Source organism: Xiphias gladius, chromosome 24 (assembly GCF_016859285.1).
Source record: "Xiphias gladius isolate SHS-SW01 ecotype Sanya breed wild chromosome 24, ASM1685928v1, whole genome shotgun sequence".
Classification (NCBI taxonomy): domain Eukaryota; kingdom Metazoa; phylum Chordata; class Actinopteri; order Istiophoriformes; family Xiphiidae; genus Xiphias; species Xiphias gladius.
In genome coordinates this window covers 10528316-10551510 of record NC_053423.1, presented here as the reverse complement: position 1 = coordinate 10551510, position 23195 = coordinate 10528316, and the positions used below count along the sequence as shown (strand labels likewise).

Genomic DNA, 23195 nt, shown 5'->3' with positions numbered 1-23195 from the left:
GAGGGAACCCTCTCGCTTGTCTTTTCTGTGCTATCGTTTCTCTCGGCTCCTGTTTTGTGTTTTGGGGGGATGGGGCCGTGCCGAGGATGAGAGACTCCAAATATTTACCACTTGGCTAACTAATTATCTTTATTTCCGAACTGGGCTTCCTCCCTCGCTCTTCTACATTTTGATACTTTTTGATCACGTATGAGTTTAGGCGGAATTTGGCCAAAATAAAGTGGAGTATCTGTGCGTCCACGACACACGCTTAAAAAGTCGACAAAATGTATTCCTCTGCTGGAGGTAAGTGCTGCAGCTAACATTAGCATCGGCTAATTGATGTAGCTAGCAAAAATTAAAACATTAGTTGCATTATTTTTCTGCCACTTTGCAAAGAGTCGTTGCTGAAACACAGACTTCACTCCTGTTTCATTTAGTTAGTTACTATAGAAGTCAACAAATCCTTTCATGGAGCACATCTCGTTCTAGTCTTAAGTGGAGGCATTAGTAGTAGAAGTAAGCTTAGCTAGCGTGCAACAACAACGAGCTGCTGTTAGCCAAGTTAGCTTCAGCGGTACCTCGTTTCTCGAACTTGTTAGTTAGCTTCCCGATGTAATTTCAAGAGGTGCGATTGATTGCTATATATTGCCTCAATAAATCATAGGATTTCTAACCAAAATCGTTGTTTCGAGTGTCTAGCAGTTAAACATCAAGTAAAGAGTTAAAGCGATGTTTAGCGGCCGACCGTGCTATCTAATCTCATCACCAATTTTAGCTATGGTAAGCTACCAGTAACCAACGTAAATAAGGTAGATTTAGTTATGTTAGATCGTTTTTGTCCACAAATTAAATTTTCTGACACCACCAAGTCGCTCTGTCAATGTAACATTGACTTTTATGACATTAAAGAGAAGTATGCCTATGAAGTTATGCTGAGGTTAGGTACAGTTACAGTGTAACAGCTGACTCTCACTGGGCACATAGATAATGTTAGAATACTCTAGCATTTGCTCTTCATATAAGGTTTTCTCTTAATATTTGTCTTTTTATCCTGAGTAACAAACAGCAAAAAGAATAACAGCACCATATTGTATGACTTTCAAGTTTAGTAATTGTTTTAGGGAATGTTTTCTATGTTACAGGAGGCGTCTTTGTTGTTGTTGAAGAACTAAAATATGAATTGACATGTAGGATTTGTCTCTTGCCAGGAGAATGGGTGGCTTCGGTAGAGGGAGATTGCCAGCTTGCATGATTCCTTCTGTGTTCATATTGATAAGAGTTTTGAAAAAGTCGCCCTTAATTGTGGACGATGGCGCTGTGGAAGCGATAAGAGAGCAAGACTTACTGAAATAAAGCAAGCGCTTGTAGTGGAAATGTGCAAGTAAAGATGAATAGCACTCTGTACTTTGCCTCTTCTTGCTGCTAGCTGGGCAAAGAAATTGTTTATAGTTAACTTGTTAAGCACTAATTCTAGATTTCTATCCTCTGTCAAGTGACTCAGATGTAAATTTTTACCACTCTGTATGCTGTAAGTACAGCGTGTATCAAGCCAGCGGGATTTTTGAGCGTTCATAACATGTAATTTTTGTCCTGTCTAGCTGCTGAGATGCTTGAGGGACCCCGTTCCTCTGGGTCATTAAGCTCTGGTAAGTGTTGCCCATATTTGGGCTGTAAAGCTTTAAACTGGTCCCAAGAGTGGGCCATTGTAAATGGCAACATGATGTAAAAAAGCCTTTTTTACATCCTTCAAGTGTCTCAGTATTTACTCATTCAAAGTACATTTCAACCTTCTGACTGAATAATGAAATTGTTCAGGAAATAGGACACGGGTGCTTTGGTGCTATAGATGATATTCTAAAGAAGACAATCTCATTCTAGATAGTCGATTTCCTCTAAATGCACCTCATTTCGTGGTCTGAATAGCCATGCACTCTTACACGCTAAAGGCCATTACCCCCGTATACCCACTATATATTATTAGGTTTTATGGGTATTATTCTGCTTGAATGAACAGAGCTGGAGCACAAAGATAAGTCAGTAAGGGGAATGGAGAGAGTGCTCTGTCAGTCTGACTGTAATATCTGAAGTTGCAGATATGGAGCTTCAGCATGGTTCAGCATGTCGACCATTGATGAAAGCTTATTACATCTTCTCCAGGGTAATGGATAATACCTCATAAAGTTCTTTAGGTTATAAGAGGAACAAACTGGTTCTAATTTGGTCCTGGGAAATTTCAGATAGTTTATGAATAGCTGACAGTTTGTTTTTTCACAATCTTACAATTCACTAAAAAATATTAATCTGGAATATATATACTCAGTTTGCAGGTTATTAGGAACACCAATCTTAAACTAATGTAGTCCAATACATTAGTCCTACAATAAACCTTTCATGATGGTTATAATGTTCAGTTTGTGTTGAAACTGTTTTAGAGAGGTGTTGATTCAACTTTATGGTCATTTTGGAGGCTGCAGTTTGTAGGGCTGTTGAATTGTATTACATTATACTGACAGGTGTTTTGTACTTTTTTTTTTTACACCCCATTTACATCAATGGGGTTAGACTAAATAAAAGAAACATCTCTCTGTATAATGCAGTGCAGCTCAACAGTACCACAAACTACATCCTACAAAATATTGCACAGCTGGATAATCTTAGATAATTAGTGCTAAAGAAAACCATTGAAAAGAACAAAAAATACTTTTTTTTCCCTCTGTGATTTTGCATAAAATGTAGGAACCAGAAAATTCCTCAATCATTCTTTTGTTAATAGTTTTTAATGTTTTCTGACATCGTGACGCACGTCAACATCAAAAATGTTAACTTATCAGTTGAGAAACACACAATACTTTTTTTTTTTTCGGCTTTAAGTGACACCGTTCAGTTACAGATGTGAACATACCTTTTTTTTATATGAGGTTTAGAAATACTTTACTGGGAGTTCAAGTTCTTGGGTAATGTCTTGTGACTGTAAACTGTGATCCTTATTATGTCGTTTGTCATTTTCCGTCAACTGATCCTGATGTGTTAGAGCCCCCATCTTCTCCAGTGCCAGAATATGTGTTCAAGCCACCATCACGGCCAGACTTTGGCACCATGGGCAGGACAATCAAGCTCCAAGCCAACTTCTTCGAGATGGAAATCCCCAAACTGGAGGTCTACCATTATGACATCGACATCAAGCCTGAGAAATGCCCCAGGAGGGTCAATCGGTATGTACATGTGTATACTTGATCAGAATCCCCTGGCACATTGTAGATCAGTGCTTGGAATGCCCCGGGCATTATGGTAATTTATTTGTTTAATTTTTTTCTCCAGTGAAATTGTGGAGCACATGGTCCAGCACTTTAAAACACAGATCTTTGGTGATCGAAAGCCAGTGTATGACGGGAGGAAGAATCTCTATACTGCCATGCCCTTGCCCATAGGCAGAGACAAAGTATGTATTTTACCGGACCACCGGAAACTATAAAATCTCCACTTTTGGAGAGATTGTATAAAAATCAGTTAAAAATTAAATGTAAGTCCTGAAATATCACAGCATTTCCTCTGTCTTTTTATTTTCTCGCCCATCAAACACACAGGTGGAGCTCGAGGTGACTATTCCTGGTGAAGGCAAGGACCGCAGCTTCAAAGTATCCATCAAGTGGGTGTCCTGCGTTAGTCTGCAAGCTCTGCACGAGGCACTATCAGGACGACTTCCCAGCGTCCCTTTTGAGACTATCCAAGCCTTGGATGTGGTCATGAGACATTTGCCCTCTATGAGGTAGGTCTTTGATTGTTGAATATTGTTTCATATATGGGTGATGGGTTGTCTTTATAGGTTTTTATTTCTGTCATGTTTGTCTTAAAAATAATCTGTTGTAGATGTGTGGCCACCTTCATGCTTGATGTTGTCAAATGACCACAGATGTGAATTTGCATGTTTTAGCACAAATTACAAATTGCATGTATTTTAGATCATTGCTGACCTTTCTTTCTTTACAAATCCACTGAAGTAAGTGAAAATCTGGTCACAGAATATGAGTGATTACCCAGTTGTATTCAAATAAACAGAAGCCAGATTAATCTGCAACCCTGATAAAGGAGATCTAGATGAAAGGAATAAACATAGCATAATAGAAAAGTGTTGTACGACCTGTTTTCATTTATTTAATTTTCTGAGCACACTATGATTACCTAACTATAGGCAGAAATTGGAAGTGCATTTGTTAACATAACGTCTTTATGTACCTTCTATCAAAGATTGTATGTTTTTCCTCTCTCTTTCTTTACGAAGTTTCCCCATTTAACCATATTGTTAAGTAGCTTCTGTTTCTCCAAACATGTTAATTGGGTTTCTTGTTTCTGTTAAAGGTATACCCCGGTGGGCCGTTCTTTCTTCACTCCCTCAGAGGGATGTTCGAACCCCCTCGGTGGTGGCAGAGAGGTGTGGTTTGGCTTCCACCAGTCTGTCAGGCCTTCCCTCTGGAAAATGATGCTCAACATTGATGGTAATTTTCATGTTTCTTTGGCAGAAGTTGTTTGAAATACAGTTGTTTCTATGAATCTCATCTCCGTTTGCTTGTTTTGTTTGCAGTTTCGGCCACTGCATTCTACAAAGCCCAGCCTGTAATTGAGTTCATGTGTGAGGTCTTGGATTTCAAAAGCATTGAAGAACAACAGAAGCCCTTAACAGACTCTCAACGAGTGAAATTTACAAAGGAAATCAAAGGTAAGAAACGCTCAGGAGCTCATTTGGTAATGAGTCTTTTCTTGAAAGACTGTTTTTATTTTGTGTTCTTCTTGGTAAAATGTATTTAGAAGAAAAAGTTGTGAATTATGGTTCAATTTAAATTTGATTCTTGATTCAACTGGTCAGATTAAAGTCCTCGAAGATAAGAATCTTAATTTTGTAGTCTCTTGGGTTTTACACCTGAATTAATGATTTATTTTTCCTGTCCTTTCTGTCCTAATTCTGTCCGATCAGGAGTCATAAACCAAGTATTTCATCACTTGGCCATCCAAAATTGTCCTATATTTTAATTATGTTTTTTGAAATTTTTGAAATCATCATGTGATTCTTCCGTCAAGGTCTGAAGGTGGAGATCACTCACTGCGGTCAGATGAAGCGGAAGTACAGAGTCTGCAATGTGACCAGAAGACCAGCCAGCCACCAAACGTAAGAATGCTCTTCTGTCTCTTTTGTGATCACATTATTTGAATGTGGGGTGTCCCGTTATTAGTATTAAGTGATGAAAAAATATTTGCACTCCAGCAACAAGAAAAATGTTGTTACATAAAACGTAAAATGCATATACTGTAATGCATACTGGTCTAGTAAAGGATAATAATCCCCTCGATAACCTTATATAAGCTAGTTACTATTTTAAAAGCATGACTTTTTGGTCCAGATGACTTGACATGATGATGTTTGGTGATGCTAAAAATTGGGACAACAGGTGTAAAAATATTGTGTTAAAAGTCTGCAGAGTTAACTGAGTGTTTCATTCATTTATTCCCTTAGCTTCCCCCTGCAGCAGGAGAACGGCCAAACTATTGAATGCACAGTAGCACAATACTTCAAAGACAAGTACAAGCTCATCCTGAGATACCCCCACCTCCCATGTCTCCAGGTGGGACAGGAGCAGAAGCACACCTACCTACCTCTAGAGGTAATTATCACAAATGTCTTGTGCTTACAGTATTTGCTTTTACAAGAGTGACCCGATTCACAGTTGATTTTCTTCTAAACATGTTTTGTTTTGTGTGTCCAATCCAGGTTTGCAACATAGTGGCTGGACAGCGCTGCATCAAAAAGCTGACAGACAATCAAACATCCACTATGATTCGTGCCACAGCCCGATCAGCACCAGACCGTCAGGATGAGATTAGTAAATTGGTGAGTCGCTGTGAGATAAATGTGTACTGAATGCACCACAGAAGTTAGCCGTGTGTCTGAAAACCATCAGAATCTCAAACCTTAAAGGATTTCAAGCCAAGTTGCCTTCCACAAGTTTGACACTGTTTCTGCAACAACGTGAGACAGTAACCACTAAAAATGTTTACATTGTGCTGCTACATGATAGGATTCATCAGTAATGTTTATCCGATGGTCTGGGGCCAGTAGCAAAACATGTCAAGACAGCAAACTCTAGAGCTTACTGCCCCAGTCAGGCCAGTGCAGGAAACACGACCCAAAACACCAAACAGCAAAAGCTTGTAATAGCGATGGTTGTAGCCGGCCCCTGACACACGACTCCACACACCAGAGAACTTTGGAACATGCCCACGTGACAGCTGCTCCTGCCAACAAATATTCTTACCAACCAGTTGTTGGTAGTCTTGTTGACTGTCACGACACTGTCACATACACAGTGGTCCAATATCAGTCAAGACTCCGGATTCAAGAAGAATTGAATTGGTAGCAGTAAAAGAAGAGAAACTTGAACAGAAATTGTCCAGCTTTAGTGGACTGTCAGGGTGAGATAAGAAGGTTTCTGCCCGTGCTGCCAAGTTCTGCAGTTTGACGCTAAGCACAGGCTCAGTGGTGTTTGCTGATTGGCTACTGGAGTAGAGGGTTCATGACGTTGGGGATAATTGGCTGCTACCTTCCTGACCTCCCATAGTTCTCAGTCATATTGACTGTATATACTGTGTGTAGATTCTCACACGCTTCCAAAGCAACTCGCTTAGAAAGAAAGGCAAACTTGAAATAAGGAATAGTTATATTCATTGATGTTTTTCAAATCAATGATTTTTGTTAGAATCTATAAACATGTAGCGTACTTATATGTACGATTGTCACAGTTGCCTGATAAATCATGGCTACGTTTGAAGAAAAATTTAAAAATCTTAACTGAAATGTTAATTCAGTACAGTTTTCAGACAGGTCGAGATATTCACATTTAATTCAATTGCTTCATTATTATTTTTTTTTTCCCCCAGATGAGAAGTGCCAACTTCAACACTGACCCTTACGTTCGTGAATTTGGAGTGATGGTCAGAGATGAGATGACAGAAGTGAACGGCCGCGTCCTACAGGCACCTTCCATTCTGTATGGAGGCAGGGTATGTTGATCCCCAGCTTGGATGTGTTAATGGTATCTTGGAGGTTATGTGTACTTTTTAACACGGTTCATTCATTGGTATTAAGTTTGCTTGGAATGACTTCATCTTTTTTTTTTTTACAGTGACTAGCACTAATAAGGCTGCTGTCATTACAATTTTCAGAACAAAGCAATAGCCACACCTATCCAGGGAGTATGGGACATGAGGAACAAGCAGTTCCACACTGGCATTGAGATCAAAGTGTGGGCCATCGCCTGCTTTGCCCCACAGAGACAGTGCACTGAACTCCTGCTCAAGTAAGTGAGATCTGTAGAGTCCATCTGCTCCAGCATATTGCAAATGTATTTCATGTTGTCCTGTACATGTGCCTTTGTTCGGCTTGATAGCAGTTAGCCTACAGTTAAGGGCTGGCGGTGAAGAGTTGTGAGCACAGTGTAGGGCCTGAAACAACTTTATAGAAGTGCACAAACACAAGGATACATTGAGCTTATTGGATTTTGTAGGTGTCACCTGAAATTACTAACTCAAGGCATGTATTAGCTTTAGTTTCAAACGGCATGAAGCTGTCTTAGTTGATTTGTGCTTGTTTGTTTGTTAATTTTTTGAATTTCAAATGCCTTGACAGCCCATCATGTTCTTCGTAATATTTTCCAAATGAATGTTTAGTTACAGAAACATTTAATTGGTAGAATTTGAACACTTGGTGAACACACGCTTAGGTGTCTGCTTTAAGCATTTGAGTCCTTGACCTGCTTTTGATTATGCTTTGATGTGGATCCAATACTTTATTTTCTTTTCATTCAGAGCTCAGTTGTACTCATCAGTCATAACATGAGTCTCTTGTAAACTTAACTGCTAAACCTCTCTGAATTGTGAATGAAGAAGTTCCTCATTTGTCTCAGAGCATTCACAGATCAGCTGAGGAAGATCTCTAGGGATGCAGGAATGCCCATCCAAGGTCAGCCTTGCTTCTGTAAGTATGCACAGGGAGCAGACAGTGTGGAGCCCATGTTCCGGCACCTCAAGTACACCTACCAGGGCCTCCAGCTGGTGGTGGTCATCCTGCCAGGGAAGACGCCTGTCTACGGTAAGTGAACCCCTCATACAGTTTGTTGTTCTTGAACATGATGTGTTTCCTTCCTCCAGAGATGGGGGATATCCAGTACATTAATATTTAAAGCACAAGTATCAATTTTTGTAAAGTGAAATCCCAACCTTAATCATCCTGATTCTACAGACGAAAGTTTAGTTCAGTTAGAGCTGCTAACAATGACAGTTTCAGATAACTGTTTATCACTAGTATTCATCTATTTTTGGAGATAAGATGAACAGGAAATTAGTGTTTCTTTTTAAAGCTCAAATATAAATAACATTTGACTGAATAATAATGCAAACAGCGCATGCAATTAGGGTTGGACTTTCTTTAACAAACTAATTTGTTTTAAACAAGTGTCGTCCTAACTGACATCACCATCAACTCTATCAATTAAACCACTTTCAGGTTGCCAGTGTGGTGGACCAAACAATGTGCCCAGTCCCCAATGGCTGAGATGGGTCAGTGTACCTGTGTGCCCCATATCATGTTTAATTAATTGATATCTCCTTATTGTCCTGATGTGTTGTAGCTGAGGTGAAACGTGTTGGGGACACGGTGCTCGGCATGGCCACGCAGTGTGTACAGGTGAAGAATGTTCAAAAGACAACACCTCAGACTCTCTCCAACCTCTGTCTGAAGATCAATGTCAAGCTGGGCGGTGTTAATAACATCCTTCTCCCACAGGGCAGGTTAGTGGAAATTGCTATTACGCCCTGATTGAAATCCTGAAAGTAAAAAGATAGAGCCAAAGCCTACAGTATATGTCTCGTACATCTCGAACATTTTTCTGAACAAAATGTTTAAAAATAAATATATTTATATTTTTTATAATATGTATACATATTTTTTTATTTGCATGTGTGTCTGTACTGTGTATTTGTTCCAGGCCGATGGTGTTCCAGCAGCCAGTGATCTTCCTCGGTGCAGATGTAACTCATCCGCCTGCAGGAGATGGAAAAAAGCCTTCTATCGCTGCCGTGAGTAACATCACTGCACACAACACAACATGAACATCGCAGCTTCAAAAAATAATTTAATGTGGTGTAATGTAAGGGGTCACTCATGGTCCCAGAAAACAGAGAATCACCACCCATCTCTCTGCAGCTCTTCAACGTCTTTCAGCTCATTGTATTGGTGTTATGGCCTGCACATTTACCGTATAGTTGAGTCTCAGCTGCTCCCATCAGCCTGCGTAGACAGCAATTTCCAGCAAAAATCCACGCTATGCCTCCTACACAGCACACAGATTACAAAGATACACACAGTCAAAGTTCCTGAGGGTTGATGGAGACCAGCATAGGGTCTACAAAAGTTGAACCTCTGAATATTTGACAGGTGGCCAGAAACATTGTTGTCAAATTAGAGTGAATGTTGCTTCCACTGGGTCTGCTAGATTTGAAAGTAGGCAACTTTTACTAACGCATTAGCCATAACAACTTCATAAGCATTTATAAGCACAGGACCTGAGTGCAGGCCTGTAAGTAAGTTGTCAAAGTCGTCACCCAAAGGGAATAATGCATGTACATAAATTCCCTAGGAAACTAGAATAGAAAAGAGAGAATATATATCACCCTTTGACTTTTAACCTTGCATAATTGTCATTCTGAATAATTTCCTTCCATTTGGTACTAAAAGATATTTGCTTTCCTCTTCAGGTTGTTGGTAGTATGGATGCCCATCCCAGCAGATACTGTGCCACAGTCCGAGTGCAGCAGCACCGCCAGGACATCATCCAGGACTTGGCCACCATGGTGAGGGAGCTTCTCATCCAGTTCTACAAGTCCACCCGCTTCAAGCCCACAAGGATCATCTACTACCGCGATGGTATCTCTGAGGGCCAATTTAACCAGGTGATGTGCATATCAGGGAATATATTGACAAATATATCGACAAATTATTTTAGGCACTAGTCCCGATTTGAGAAACTAGTGAGAGCCGCAGTGGTTAGTGTTATTGAAGCTGTTTGTTCCTTAGTAAATTTTGTACATATTTAATTTGGTTGATTTTCTTTTTCTCCTCATCTCTGCATCCTCTCATCTGTTCATCTTAAGTATTTTTTTTCTTGAATACCTGCAGGTTCTTCAGCATGAACTGCTGGCAATCCGTGAGGCCTGCATCAAACTAGAGAAGGACTACCAGCCTGGTATCACCTTTGTTGTTGTGCAAAAGAGACACCACACAAGGCTGTTCTGTATGGACAGAAATGAGAGGGTCAGTATTGCAGCATAGATAAGAAAATTTTGTTATTTTTATAACCAACTTAAATGAGAGGGAGCACATGCCAAAGTGATGTAACTTTTCTTGGTACTTATGTTTCTTTCTTAAACTAAAACACAACGTTTGGCATGCACCAAAGCTATAGTCATGCACAGATGGCACCAAGCCAGCTGCTACAGGTGTTGGTGGGCTCCCTTACGCGGTGTCCCCAAATTGGGGAAATGTAATCCTAAGTAATTTGTCGACACTAGCATTTAAACCCTAATTTGATAATGGCACTAACACATTTTTTGCGGGCATTTTTGCAGGTTGGGAAGAGTGGCAACATCCCTGCAGGCACCACAGTGGACACCAAAATCACTCACCCATCAGAGTTTGACTTCTACCTTTGCAGTCATGCTGGCATTCAGGTAAAAATAGGATTAGGAGCAACTGTAATTGAACCAACAAGTTAAACAGGCCACGTGTCTGTGCAATATTTTAGAAAAAGGAATAAAAATTTAGGGTCAGATTTAATGGATTTTGGCTCCACATGAAAAACAAATGGATCATCGGCCTAATTGGCCAACAACAAATAACTGTTAATAGGGTAAGCAGTTTTCACAAAAGCAACGCCTGTATTTCGTTTCTCTCCTGTCAGGGCACCAGCAGGCCGTCTCACTACCATGTGCTCTGGGATGACAACCACTTCTCTTCGGATGAACTGCAGGTTCTCACCTACCAGCTTTGCCACACCTATGTGCGCTGCACCCGGTCAGTTTCCATCCCAGCACCAGCCTACTATGCCCATTTGGTGGCTTTCCGGGCTCGCTATCACTTGGTGGACAAAGAGCATGACAGGTAAACTCTCTAAGCCATTTTCAGTGTTTGCCACCTTTTTGAACATCTGTGTGTGCATGTATTCTGGTAAACCAAACCTCATGAAATGTTTATTAATTAAAACACCAGACAGTGTTAACATTTTTGAATTTTTGTATATTTTTTTAAATTTTGCGCTTTCAGTGCCGAAGGAAGCCATACATCAGGCCAGAGCAATGGGCGTGACCACCAGGCCCTGGCCAAGGCCGTACAGATCCACCAGGACACGCTGCGTACCATGTACTTTGCCTGAGAGCACACAACCCCAGGTTGGCGTGGGTGAGACCCCACTGATGGAACACACTACCCCTCGCTGTCTCGCTGTCAGCGGTAGATAGCATCACAGTGGTTTCACATCGCGATCTCCCCACATAACAAACCTGTCAGTTACCCATAAATCTACAATTGTACTTCAGCCCCCACCCAACCCAAATCTAGCCAGCTATTAGACTAAGATGCAAAAAGATCCCTATTTCATGGGGATTGAGTTAGAAGATGATTTATTTACATGTTGTGCATTCGTGTTTATTTGTATTTGTTGTAGGGAAATATGTTGCAAAGTCTGAGAGGAAGAGGAGAAGTTTGTACACTGATAGATGAAATCTACCTTTTTTAAACTAGTGGGCAGTAACATTTATATTGGGGTGGTTTATAATTTAGAAGAATGTGTTCACCCTCCTTCTCCTGTTTTTATTGTTTGTTATGGTCTTGGTGCTTGAAGGGAGAAGGAGACATCAAAAATGAGGGGGCCCGTTCACTGTTTATATGCCTGATGATTTGCTCCTCTGACAAACATTATTTATCAGCTAATCAAAGCAAAGTGCACTGACCAGAATGGGTACTTTATCCAGAACAAAAGTACTTAATATATTGAGGGTTGTGTGTGATTTTCACATAGGGCACTATGTGATGAAAAGTGCCATTCGAGACCACCTTTCTATCGTCATTTCTATGTAAAACTATGAATTATTTGGCCCACATCCGCTGGGTTATCAGTATTTGTCCTTGATTGACATTGGTGACTATTTTATGCCAAATCTGGGGACAACTTACTAAAGGAATCTTTGAGTCAGATTTGTTATCAACCCTTGAACCACCAGTGTATTCTAGATGGGGGCTTTTAGTGTTCAGATTTAAAGCAACAGCAATTTTACTCTCCTCTGCCTCACTTTTTAGTCTGAACTAATAAAGTTGCCCCAGTAACCTAATTCCCATGCCAAGAAAAAAGTGGATTGGGACTGGATCCCAACAAGGACTCCTTTCTAATGTACTCTGAGCCGTGTTGATAAAAGACACATGATGTAGAAATCAACATAGAAGGGAACGTGATGAAATCAGTTTGTTCCCTTCGGTTTTTATAGCCTATTTTAATTTCAATCATTTTTTGTAATGAACATGCATGTAGCTAACTCATGTTTTAGACATTTAGGCATTTGTGATAATTGTTCATTTCTCCCACTATACACATTAACCCTACTTCTATTTTTTAATGTATATAGCAGCAGAATAGTGTTTTCTGCCGTGTCTTTGTCAGAGATATTTGTGTGGCATCTCGATATCCAGGCATTCGGTACAGTGGAGTGAAAGCTGCAACGTTTTAAAAGTTTGACTGATTTGAAATTCCCTAAAAAAGACCTCTCAAAATATAGTGTTTGCTCCAGGAATTAGGAGCAGTCGTCGCACAAAAGCTTGGGTTTTATGCAAATGACTTTTTGTGAGTCTTTATACTATATATAGTAATGTTGGTAATAAGGTATATTTTGAATAAGCTTTCAGTGGAGGCTGCTGACAATATTATAAAGATTTTTTTTTTTTAAATGACTGGCCCACATGTAGTCTAAATTAACACTGTCTATTTGTATACAGATTTTAAATGCAAATATTCTCTTGCCTTCTAAGACTGTAACAGTCTTACTAATAATTCTAGACATCCCACCTAAGTTTTACTACTAAATTAAGCTGGCGAATGTTCTCGTAGGAGGCGACTGGAGGCGAGTAGTCTATATTTTCTAACTATGCATCATTTTTAACCAAGAGATTTAACAGTGGGATATCTCACATGAATTTGGGTCATTTATAGAGGTAGATAATCAGGGCTTTTGTTTTTTTTTTTTTGGTTATTGTTTTTTTTTAGCATGTTGCATTTAGTAGCGTTTCTTAGTGCTTATCAGCATCTTCATGCCTTTCTAACGGGATGAAGTATTTATGTGGTCATTTGTAACATTGTAGATTTTTATAGCCTGAAAATTGGGTGTATCCTTTGTAACACACAATCTTTCTTAGCCAAACAAGATTACAAACTTTTACATGATTAATAATCAAAAGACATGGAAGCACAAAAGGACATCTTGATTCTAGGTGCTAGATGTTTTCACTGTAAACCACCTTAAATCCTCACTGGATTGGTCCACAAAGCTTTTTACTTGTATGCTAAAAGATGCTTCATCACTTTGAGGATCTTTTCTCTCCCTTTGACGACCTCTCTGTGTTACCCTTTTAACTCATTACCTGTAAAGCAACTAGAAATCCGACTGACTGTGTTTGTGGGGCATTCTGAAAATCATGTACTTGATATTTACTGTTATGATGTCAATATTGTTCTTATCGGTGCTGGTCAGACAACATGTAAATTTGGATGCACTTTTGATAGCAGAACGTTGGTATGACTTATAGAGATGTGTGTTCCTCAATCGAAGCAGGAGGCTAGGCCATATTGCGGGACGTTGGTGTAATTGTATGGAAATGGCCGTGTGTTCTACCTCTTGTTACCTGTTTAATTGTTATGGTAACATCACACTGCTGGCCATTTCTGTATAATTACCCCTGCTATCTATCTAATTGGCATTGTTGGAGTCTTGCATTGACAGTAGAGGTATTAAACGCTTGGTGTGCATGATGGTGAACGCGCTTTTCTTAGTTTATGTAGTTACGTAGTTGTGTGATTTTTCATAGTTTTACTCAAAGTGATAAGAGAGAATGTGTTTTTTTCCTTTTAGGCGTTTTGAGTGTTGAGCTGTATGACCAAATTCTTGAAGTGTGTCTGTATTCACACACAGTTTTCCCTGCTTTCTTTCCTTTTAATTCTATGCACCAATGAAATTACAGACTTTTGCTCGACACCTTGATTTTCCAGCTGAGCAGGGTTAAAGCAAATGCAAAGCCCACATCAGGTGTGATGATTGCATATCATCGATCAGGACAAATTGTAAATTTACCCTAGTGGTGCTGTTAGTCAGACTGTTAGTTAAAGTCGATTGTAAGCTGAAAAGAAACTAAAAAACAACCCCTGTCTAAGCATCAGCCTAAAAAATAAATTTCCATGAAATCTATGTGAATGGATGTTTGTAAGGCATATAACCCAGCAAGGTAAATCTGATCAGGTAAATTTCACCACATAACTTTTATTTCTGTATATAATCTGTAATTTAAATACAAGTGTGACTGGATCAGAACAAATCAATCTTACATGTCAGGGGAAGCCTGTCGTTGGCTCTGTACTTGGAAATGTGAATGTCCTCTTCTCTGTGCGAATGCAGGCCTTTGTGATGCTGCCTCATTATTCACTTACTCGAATGTTCAGTCTTCAGACTGTCTCTCAAAGGGATGCCTGGGTATTTAGTATTTTTGTTGGCGGTCATTCTCCAGAAGCTGCGTGTCATATTATTTGGAAAGCGGGAAAGTGTAACTGGGTGACAAAAATGAAAACATTTTGACCACAATATAACGGGTGTCCTAAAAAGTAAATCGCTAAAATTCCAAACATCACGGTGTCATTTTAGGAGATGTGTTTACTTGTTGTCACTGCTTCTTTGTGTTTTACATTACTTATGACAGCACCTTAAAATACCAGATCAGAATGGCATTGCTTTTCCTGGAGGTAAAACTTGCACTAAACAAGAATGGACTTTGTAGCTGTTGCAGCATTAAGAGTATTATTCAGGTGGCAGAATAGCAGCCTCTTTCTTTTGCCTAGAGAGGAGCAGTTGGCATTGGTGTCTTTTCAAAATAAAAGATGCACAGCCAACAGGCCTGAGCGCCTTAATATGTGCACTCGCCTAGCCGACCAGCATTCAGCATGTTGTCTTTCAAAAATATCCCGATGCCTTTTAAATGTTAATGAAAGAGCGAAACTTGTAGTTGCGCGGTTGGGGCGCTTTTGCATAGTGATGTGGGAGGAGGTGTTTTATATTAAACAAACTGACAGGAGTTGAAAAGAGCAGATTAGCCGTGGACAATAAGATTTCTGTTATCGCACTGCTGGTTGGAGAAGTGATGCCAAAGTGCTGTGTGAGGAGATGTCTCTCGCAGTCCCTGTTCAAGACTGCTGCGTGCAGAGAAAATCATACTGAAATAAGGCCTTGTTTTGACACCACCACAGACTATACATATCAGAATTCAGAAGAGGCTTTTCCTTTTTACATAAATCTGCTTGATCATAATGAGCTAAAACAAGCATGCGTATGGAACCAACGAATACACCAACCTGGATGAATGTGGCACTACTTTCTAAGTATAATAGCACCCAAGGTGCTTTGTAAGGCATTTAAAATACCTGCAGTGGGAATCCTAATATTATTACAGGATACTTTTTTTCTCAGATACATTAAATTCACACATTCACCTCAGTTTGACTGTTTTTCCATTATTTTTTTGAGCGGACAAAACCCAGGCTAGATCAGGTTCCAGAAACAGCTGGTTTGTAAAGTAAGTGGCATATCATAAGCTATTTTAATCAGTTAATTTTAATTTCATTGTAGCAGATTCTCTTCTATTATAGGTATGTTTAAAGAAAGGGCTGAAAAATTCTGGGATAAAATTCCTCCGTGTGGGACGATCAGCCTATTTACTTACTGGCTTTTGAATGGTATTGGATTTAAAAAAAAAAAAAAAAAAGAGCCTGATTTCAAATGAAGCAACAATCTGCACGAGTTTTTCCAAACCATTACCCTCTGTTTAGTAATGTGTCTCCTCTGCCTCTCATCCGTCTCTTGTAGAGAATCTATTGCTGACATAAAGAAACCTCTTGTAGAGTCAAACCTATTTTCCTAGCTCCAAATAATAACAATGAATGTACTTAGAGCCTGTGTGGTTTGTAATATTTGTATAGGCTATCCATCCAGTTCATTTAATACTCATGTTTGCTTCTTGTGTACAGGCTTTTCTTTTTATTTTTGGTGTTCTTTTATTTATAGACTTTAACCATGGCAGAAAGTATTATGTTCTTTAATATTTCATTGATTTAGATATCGCCCACATCACAGCTGATATCATTAATATTTTCACTGATTAACATGAGATAAACAAGTCTACAGTTGTCTTTCTCTGGGTGTTGGCTACTGTAGTTTTAGGAGACAGACGTTTCACACTGGTTCAAAGAGTAGTCATCTTTTCCGTTCTGGTGTCATGCTTGTGAGAGGTGCTGTAACATAAGAGCTGTGTGTATATATATGATGGTTGCTTTGGTGTGTGATCTTGTTGGCTGTTAGATATTTGTCTTCTGCTTAAGCCCTCAGTATGATATTTCTGTCCTCTGTCCTTGCAGAGTTGTCCGGTGAAATCCTAAAATCCTCCCCGAGTTTGACTCGCTGACTCATTAGTGCAGTTCCTCTTGAAAGCAAAGAGGCTAAGGTTTTTGTTTGAGTGTTGATTGTGCTCCTTACTTTAGGTGATTGTATTACAACCCATCTGTTTTTTTTTTTTTACAGATTTATAAATGACAGTTTATGATTTACATGGCACTCTGTTGACTTCAGCAGACATACTTTTCCTGTTCCCATTCTTAGATAAACCTTTCTGAAGCATCACTTTGACCTTGAAAGTGAGTCTTTATCATGCAAATATCCACCCAGTTACCTGCAGCCATGTGACACCAGTGTGGTATCCACAACATTTTTACATGTGAAGGTTGTCTGGTTTGGCAAACCTTAGGAAAGAACCATTACCTCTTATGTCCACCGATTGCGGCTACTTTGTGTTTTGGTTCTTTTGCGTGTTGCCGTTTCAGTCTACTCTAGAGGTATTCAAGAAGTGGAGTTTCTTCAAGCAGTCCTAAAAAAATTTGGTGATCTTCTGACTATGATCTGCTGGTGGTGGTAGAAGCAAAGTTGTCGCGTATCAGTGAAATATCTTTACATCTTATAGTTGGACGGGCCAAGATTTTCTACAAACATTCACGTTTCCCAGACAATAATTCCTAATGATTTTAGTGATCCCTTAACTTTTCATCTTGTTCCACCATCAGGTCAAAATTTTAATTTGTCCAGTAGTTTGGTTTATGATCAGATACCTGCAAAACTAATGACATTCCCATCAGCCTCAAGTGTACTTTGTGTTCAGTATTAATTAGCGGATGTTAGCATGCTAACACACTGAACTAAGAAGTTGAACATAGTAAAATTACACCTACTTAACATCAGCATTTATCATTTAGAGCATGTTTGCATGCTGACATTAACATTTAGCTCAAAACAACACTTCACCTAGGCACAGTCTAACAGAGCTGCCAGCTTGACTGTAGCCTCTTAGTCTTGTGTTTTACAAGCATATTGAAACACATTTGCAGCTAATTTATGATCAGTGTGGTAACAAATACTTTGTGGCTGAATTTGACTCATTTTAATCATAGTAAGCAGCGATTTCAAGCTTCAGAGATGCATGTTGCTCTGGCCAAAATAGACCCAATACTTGACACCCAACAAGAATTGTGGAGCAGAGAAATGCTGTCACACCGGCTAGAATATCAACTGATAGACCTTGGCAGTGCGACTGAGCCAGAATGACACAGCTGCATCCATTCGGGGGTTATGCTTGGGGCTGTAGTAAATCTGACCTTGACTGAGGAGAACTGTTACCAAGCTTCACCAAAACAAACCAATGCCAATGTTGGGCTACATGCATCCAATCATGCAAGACTCGTGGGTTTTTTTTTTGTATTTTTTCAAAGCATTTCTAGTCTTCGGAAAGACTTGGCTTTTTATTTACCAACTTGGAAAAAACTACCTCAGAGCAGTGTCAGGTGCTAGCTAACATTATCCCTAATTTATAATAATGGTAAAACAAATCAAAAATTGTAATGACCAAACCAATACAAGCCAATATCACGTGAGTACACTGTTCTTTTCTAGAACCTTAATAAATGAAAAACCAAGTAATCATGTATGACTGGTTGGTTGCTTTAGGTAGTTACATTTAAGGGGACCAAATTTTTGTAATTGGGAGTCTCATTGTTTCCTGTACGTCCTTCATTTTTCAAAAGACAGTGACAAAAGTAACCTAGCACAATCTAGGGCTCACTCGTGTGGTGAACTAAACTGTTATCATGACTGGATCATACATTGACAAATGTGCCCTCGTAATTACTATTCACTAAGACTGTGTGTTAATATTCAAGCTATATATTGAGGTGATATTGAGGAATGTTTGTAGTGGCGGTGAAGGTTCTTTGGAAGGATGTATGTACAGCAATAATGTCAGAGTGTGAGCTGTGGATTGCTGGTGATTATTTGTTCATCTTTACACCAGTGTTCCTCTTTACGCAGGTCAAGGAAACTCTCAATAAACATTTTAGACTTTTAGTAGTAAGCAGGACAATACTCAGCAAATGGGTAGATAAACGGACGGAACCAGCTTTTCTGTTTGTTGTTTGACCAGAATGTTGAAATATTAAGATTTCGTATTGGATAGAGCCACTCCATGTGATCAAATGCCTACATTGCTCTGCCGTGTTAACCCAGTACTGCAATAAAATCAGGGTGGATGTCCCTGTCTCTTACTCAGTTCATTTCCGCTTTTCCTATGATTAGCCAGACTCAGCACCATTTTTGTCAAGGGTTTAAGATATAGTTTTGCATGCAACAATTTACAAAGGGAATTTACACATTTGAACAGACTTTACAGTGTAACAAATCATTGTAAACTTCAGCGAAAGGTACATATGAGATTGTATGGCAGTTAACTTCCGATTGTTGTCACTTAGTCTAAATTGAAAACATCCAGCGTGTTTGTAGTCGATTTTATGTGTGCCTTTTGTGGGATCTCTCTCTCTTCTCCATCAGCCCCAGCATTGGGTTTCTAAGTCCTTTCTACATAAAGGTTTGGCAAAATCTGCTGCGCCACATACAAAATTTCCATTTTAATTATCATGCAACCTTGCGTGTAGATGCTGCATAGAACGATCAGTATTTGTGTTTTGCACTTTTAAAGCAGTCTCAAAAAAAAAAATGCCCATGTGAGGTTGGGCAGAAACTAAAAAGAAATAACTGACGAGGTATTTTATGCTATCAATAGGAATTATAAGGAATAATATGACTTTGAAGAGCTTTTCTAAAAAGGTTGATATATCTATATATATTCATGAAGTACCTCATAAGCCTGATATATGCTGCATTGACTTCTTGTTTTCTTTAGTGTACTTCATATTGTCCAATAAAATTTTAATTTTCCCCTTTTGGGAGGGTTGAATGTCACTACAGGCTGTGCAAATGCCACAACCAGTTAATCTGATAGTCTGTTGTAACAGAGGAGTATGTTATTCCTTGTGGCCAAATGATAAAGTGTCATTTATGCAATTTACAATCAAATCTCATCAGATTATTTCTCAGCTGTAGTCACATCTTTTTTTGTGTTCTCTCTTTTTGTTTTTGCATATTCTCTGTGTCTGTGTAGCCAAAAATATCAGGTTTAGTTGACAAAAAGTTGAGGTGCACCAAGCATCCTGCGAGGCTCTGTGGTATAAAATGACTGTTGACTCAGGTATTGCCGTGAAAGGGCTGTATCTGTTTACTGTGTCCCTGTCCCAAACTCCTCTCCGCACCTTTGTCTTAAAATAGCCTTAGATCTAGTGACGTTCCTATTTGGCCTTAAAAGTTGAATAAATTATGCACTACAATTTCACAGACATGACAGAGAGCTCGACTCCCGTTCAGACACATTTTTGAAAAGTTCGTGTTGCATCATTGCCACATTATCTACCTCCTATGAATGTAGGGGCTGTCCTGGAGTTGTAGTCGACTGCAAAACCTTTGATTTTTCTTGCTCATTTAAGGAAAACAGACAATCATCTGTAGATTCTTGAAAAATATAAAATATATCCCCTTATTCATTCTTGCTCGGAACTGATTCCAGGACACTCCATTTTTCTTGATGTTTTTTTCCCCTCTCATTGGCCATTGTCATTTTATACCTTGTGCGATTGTTTTTTCTTTTCATTTTTTTTCATTTTAAGCCATGATGGAGAAGCAAAGTGACCAAAGTCTCTTGGCAAAGGCAGCCCTGCACAGCCGTGTGAATTCAAGCCTCCCTTCATTTGTGTCATTTTGAACTCAGTTTTGAGTTGTTGTTTATTATCTCTCTCTCTCTCTCTCTCTCTCTCTGTCTCTCTCTGTCTCTGTCTCTCTCTCTTCTCCTTTATTTAAACCACGACATGCCAAAACTGAATTTGCTGTCATTCCTGTTCTGGTGAGGGTCTTTATGTTGCTGATTTAATTTGTTCACATCCACTGCTAAGCTCCTTGTTCTTGTTGTTGTCAAGTTGTAAGCTTTTGATTTCTATTTTACATTTCCTTATTTTTGTTAACAATTATGCTTACAGAACACAAGATATGCTGTAAACCCTGTTAGGACATAATGTGAATATGTATCACTTAATATAGTTCACTCGTTGGCTTGACTGTAAGTTGCATTAATTAATAAAAAGTTAAAAAAAAAAAAAAATTTCTCGTTGTTGTATGACTTTTTATAATTTTATGTTTAATGGTCAGATTGAATAATTGCATGATTCAGAAATTAAACTGTTTACACATTAGGCGTTCTTGCAGCAGCGGCAGTAAGCCATGACAGTACAGTGAGCCAGCATGGCCGACACCAAGACCCCGAAACTGAAGCAGCTAAATGGAGTTCAGCCATCATGAATTTGACGATTTACACCTGTGCTTTTCCTACTGTGACATGACAAAATCAAAATGTCCTCCGTGAAAAAGGGCCTCTGTCAAACTGAACGTTCAAGGGCTGTTGCTTAGCTGCGGTTGAGGGCAGGTCTGCCTGAACAGGGTCTTGTCCACCTCGTCCCCGACGACTGGTTGGAGTTAGGAATGAGGTCAAGCTGAGGTAAAGGGCAGGGTAAGCGTTGCTCGACGTAGCACCTGCACGCGCAGGGCTTCAACACGCAGCCGCGCGCTAGGTGGGACCTGTGCTGCGTTTCATTAGTCTCGACTCCCGCGCACGTCAAAACTAGGCGCTTGCACGTGATGCGAGAGCGGGAAAGCGTCTCCGCGAGGCAGCATTCCTGCTCTCGCGAGCGCACACGCGGTCCCGCGAGCTCGCAACCACTCCACCTCGCCCGTCAGGTTGACTTTCGAGATTTTGGAGGCGGGGGGCGGTGGCTGATGTCTCCGCTGCTTTTGATTGGTTACTTTGAATAGGGACCGTGTCCTTTTGATTGGCCAAAACTCTCTGGCGTCGAAGAATGACCAGACGCTGATTTTACACCTTTTTAAGTGTGTGACAAAATGCTTTCAAAGCAAGCAGGTCTAAAAGTTAATGGCTAGAAAGGGTCATTTCGCCCAAATCCCAAATGTTCTAACTTACCTCTAGCCATGCGGATAGTTTTGGCTTTATCTGCCCAGGTTCTAGGATATTTCTCATACATATGCCTTCACAAACAGAGCAGAGCTTTTGTTAATGACCTTAGTTACACCTGTGCTTTTGCTACTGAGACATGGCAAAATGTTCGCTGGGAAAAAGGTACTCTGGCATGAATGGATTTTCCGTCGGGGTGATAAAAGGATCTTCGCTTTCCTGGTTACTCTAGATAATCCACGTACTGTATCTCAATATGAACAGTTTCATTTTCAACTTTTCACAATTAACATTGTCCAACTCGTGAATTTTTCAATCAAATTTTAAAGTCTGGATTCTGCTGGGTGTCACTTGAAAACTTAAGTTACTGACACCCGAACATGACTTTTTTTTTTTATGTGATCATGTTATTCCTCAAAACTGCTTTTTACTTATAAAAATGAGACAGTCCTCTCGAATGTTAAATGTTGTCTAAACGCAAGCAGCCAACAAAGGACTTTGCTTGGATAAAATACCGTCTAAAATTCTCAAAATATGAGTTAAATCAGGGTCAGACAGTCTGACTAAAAAATAACTAATAACTAAGACAAGAAACCTGATCAAGCATTGGCTGACAACTTGACAGTCAACAACAGTTGACACCTTTCAATACTTGGTGCTACAGATACATTTTGCTCTGTCCCAAACAAGTATTGATACCCAGCCCTCCGTTTAGTATTTGTCAGTAATTAATATTGTAAGGTATACAATAAAATAATATACGTCATTTAAAAAAAAAAAAAAAGATCCGGTTTTGTGAGATTTAATAAACTTTATTCATCATAACTCTAATGATAAAAATGTAAAAACAAATCTGAAGACATTAGGTTGATGTGAAACACTTCAACAGGCAGTAGGGCTGTTTTCTAAAATGTGGCACAGGCTGACCTCAGAGTTTTGAAATGTTACATATATCACAAAGAATATCCATATGAGGTCATTTTTCTGAACAAATGAATTCGCAAAATGGAAACTAGTAAAGTGGCCTAAACTTAACATCATTTTTTGAAATATTTTACCTGTTTTGACAAAGATTTACAAAGCATTATGAGACATGCAGTTGTACTACAATTTTGCCCTCTGGCTTTGCCACATGCATTTACCATCCAGAGTCACATTATGGCCAATTTTAAATTCATATTACAGCCTGTAGTTGAAATACCAGTCAGATTTAACAATAGTGAATTTCAAACTTTATTCGGAGTATGATTCAGGCTTTGGCATACTGCAACGCTGAAGATAAGGACCAAAAATGGGTCTGAGCCACATTCACATACATAAAACATTAACGAATTGGCTTATGTAGACGGTACAGATGACGGTCAGTGACACTGGGATGATCGCACGACAGACAGACAGACAGACAGGCTGATAACAG

General features: G+C 39.4%; 1 protein-coding gene across 2 annotated transcripts; it reads left to right on the top strand.

Moving 5' to 3' along the window:
• Nucleotides 1-72: 72 nt before the first annotated feature.
• ago2 (argonaute RISC catalytic component 2) lies at nt 73-15082 on the top strand. 2 transcript variants are annotated; one of them, XM_040120999.1, is made up of 20 exons: nt 73-285; nt 1581-1628; nt 3014-3194; nt 3301-3421; nt 3567-3748; nt 4339-4475; nt 4562-4696; nt 5056-5143; nt 5489-5636; nt 5744-5863; nt 6910-7032; nt 7195-7328; nt 7935-8119; nt 8658-8817; nt 9015-9105; nt 9784-9978; nt 10205-10339; nt 10654-10755; nt 10986-11185; nt 11348-15082. In XM_040120999.1, exons 1-20 carry the CDS (start codon nt 267-269, stop codon nt 11454-11456), a joined length of 2613 nt encoding a protein of 870 aa, XP_039976933.1. In that variant the 5' UTR covers nt 73-266; the 3' UTR covers nt 11457-15082. The 2 variants fall into 2 exon arrangements, with proteins under 2 accessions (XP_039976933.1, XP_039976932.1); XM_040120998.1 differs by having other exon boundaries at nt 2999-3194.
• Nucleotides 15083-23195: the final 8113 nt, after the last annotated feature.

Excerpts from the sequence above, each read along its gene's own strand:
- ago2 (XM_040120998.1), top strand. Across the intron at positions 4,697-5,055 it reads ATTTACAAAGGAAATCAAAG|GTCTGAAGGTGGAGATCACT; the intron begins GTAAGAAACGCT and ends TCTTCCGTCAAG. Across the intron at positions 10,340-10,653 it reads GTATGGACAGAAATGAGAGG|GTTGGGAAGAGTGGCAACAT; the intron begins GTCAGTATTGCA and ends GCATTTTTGCAG.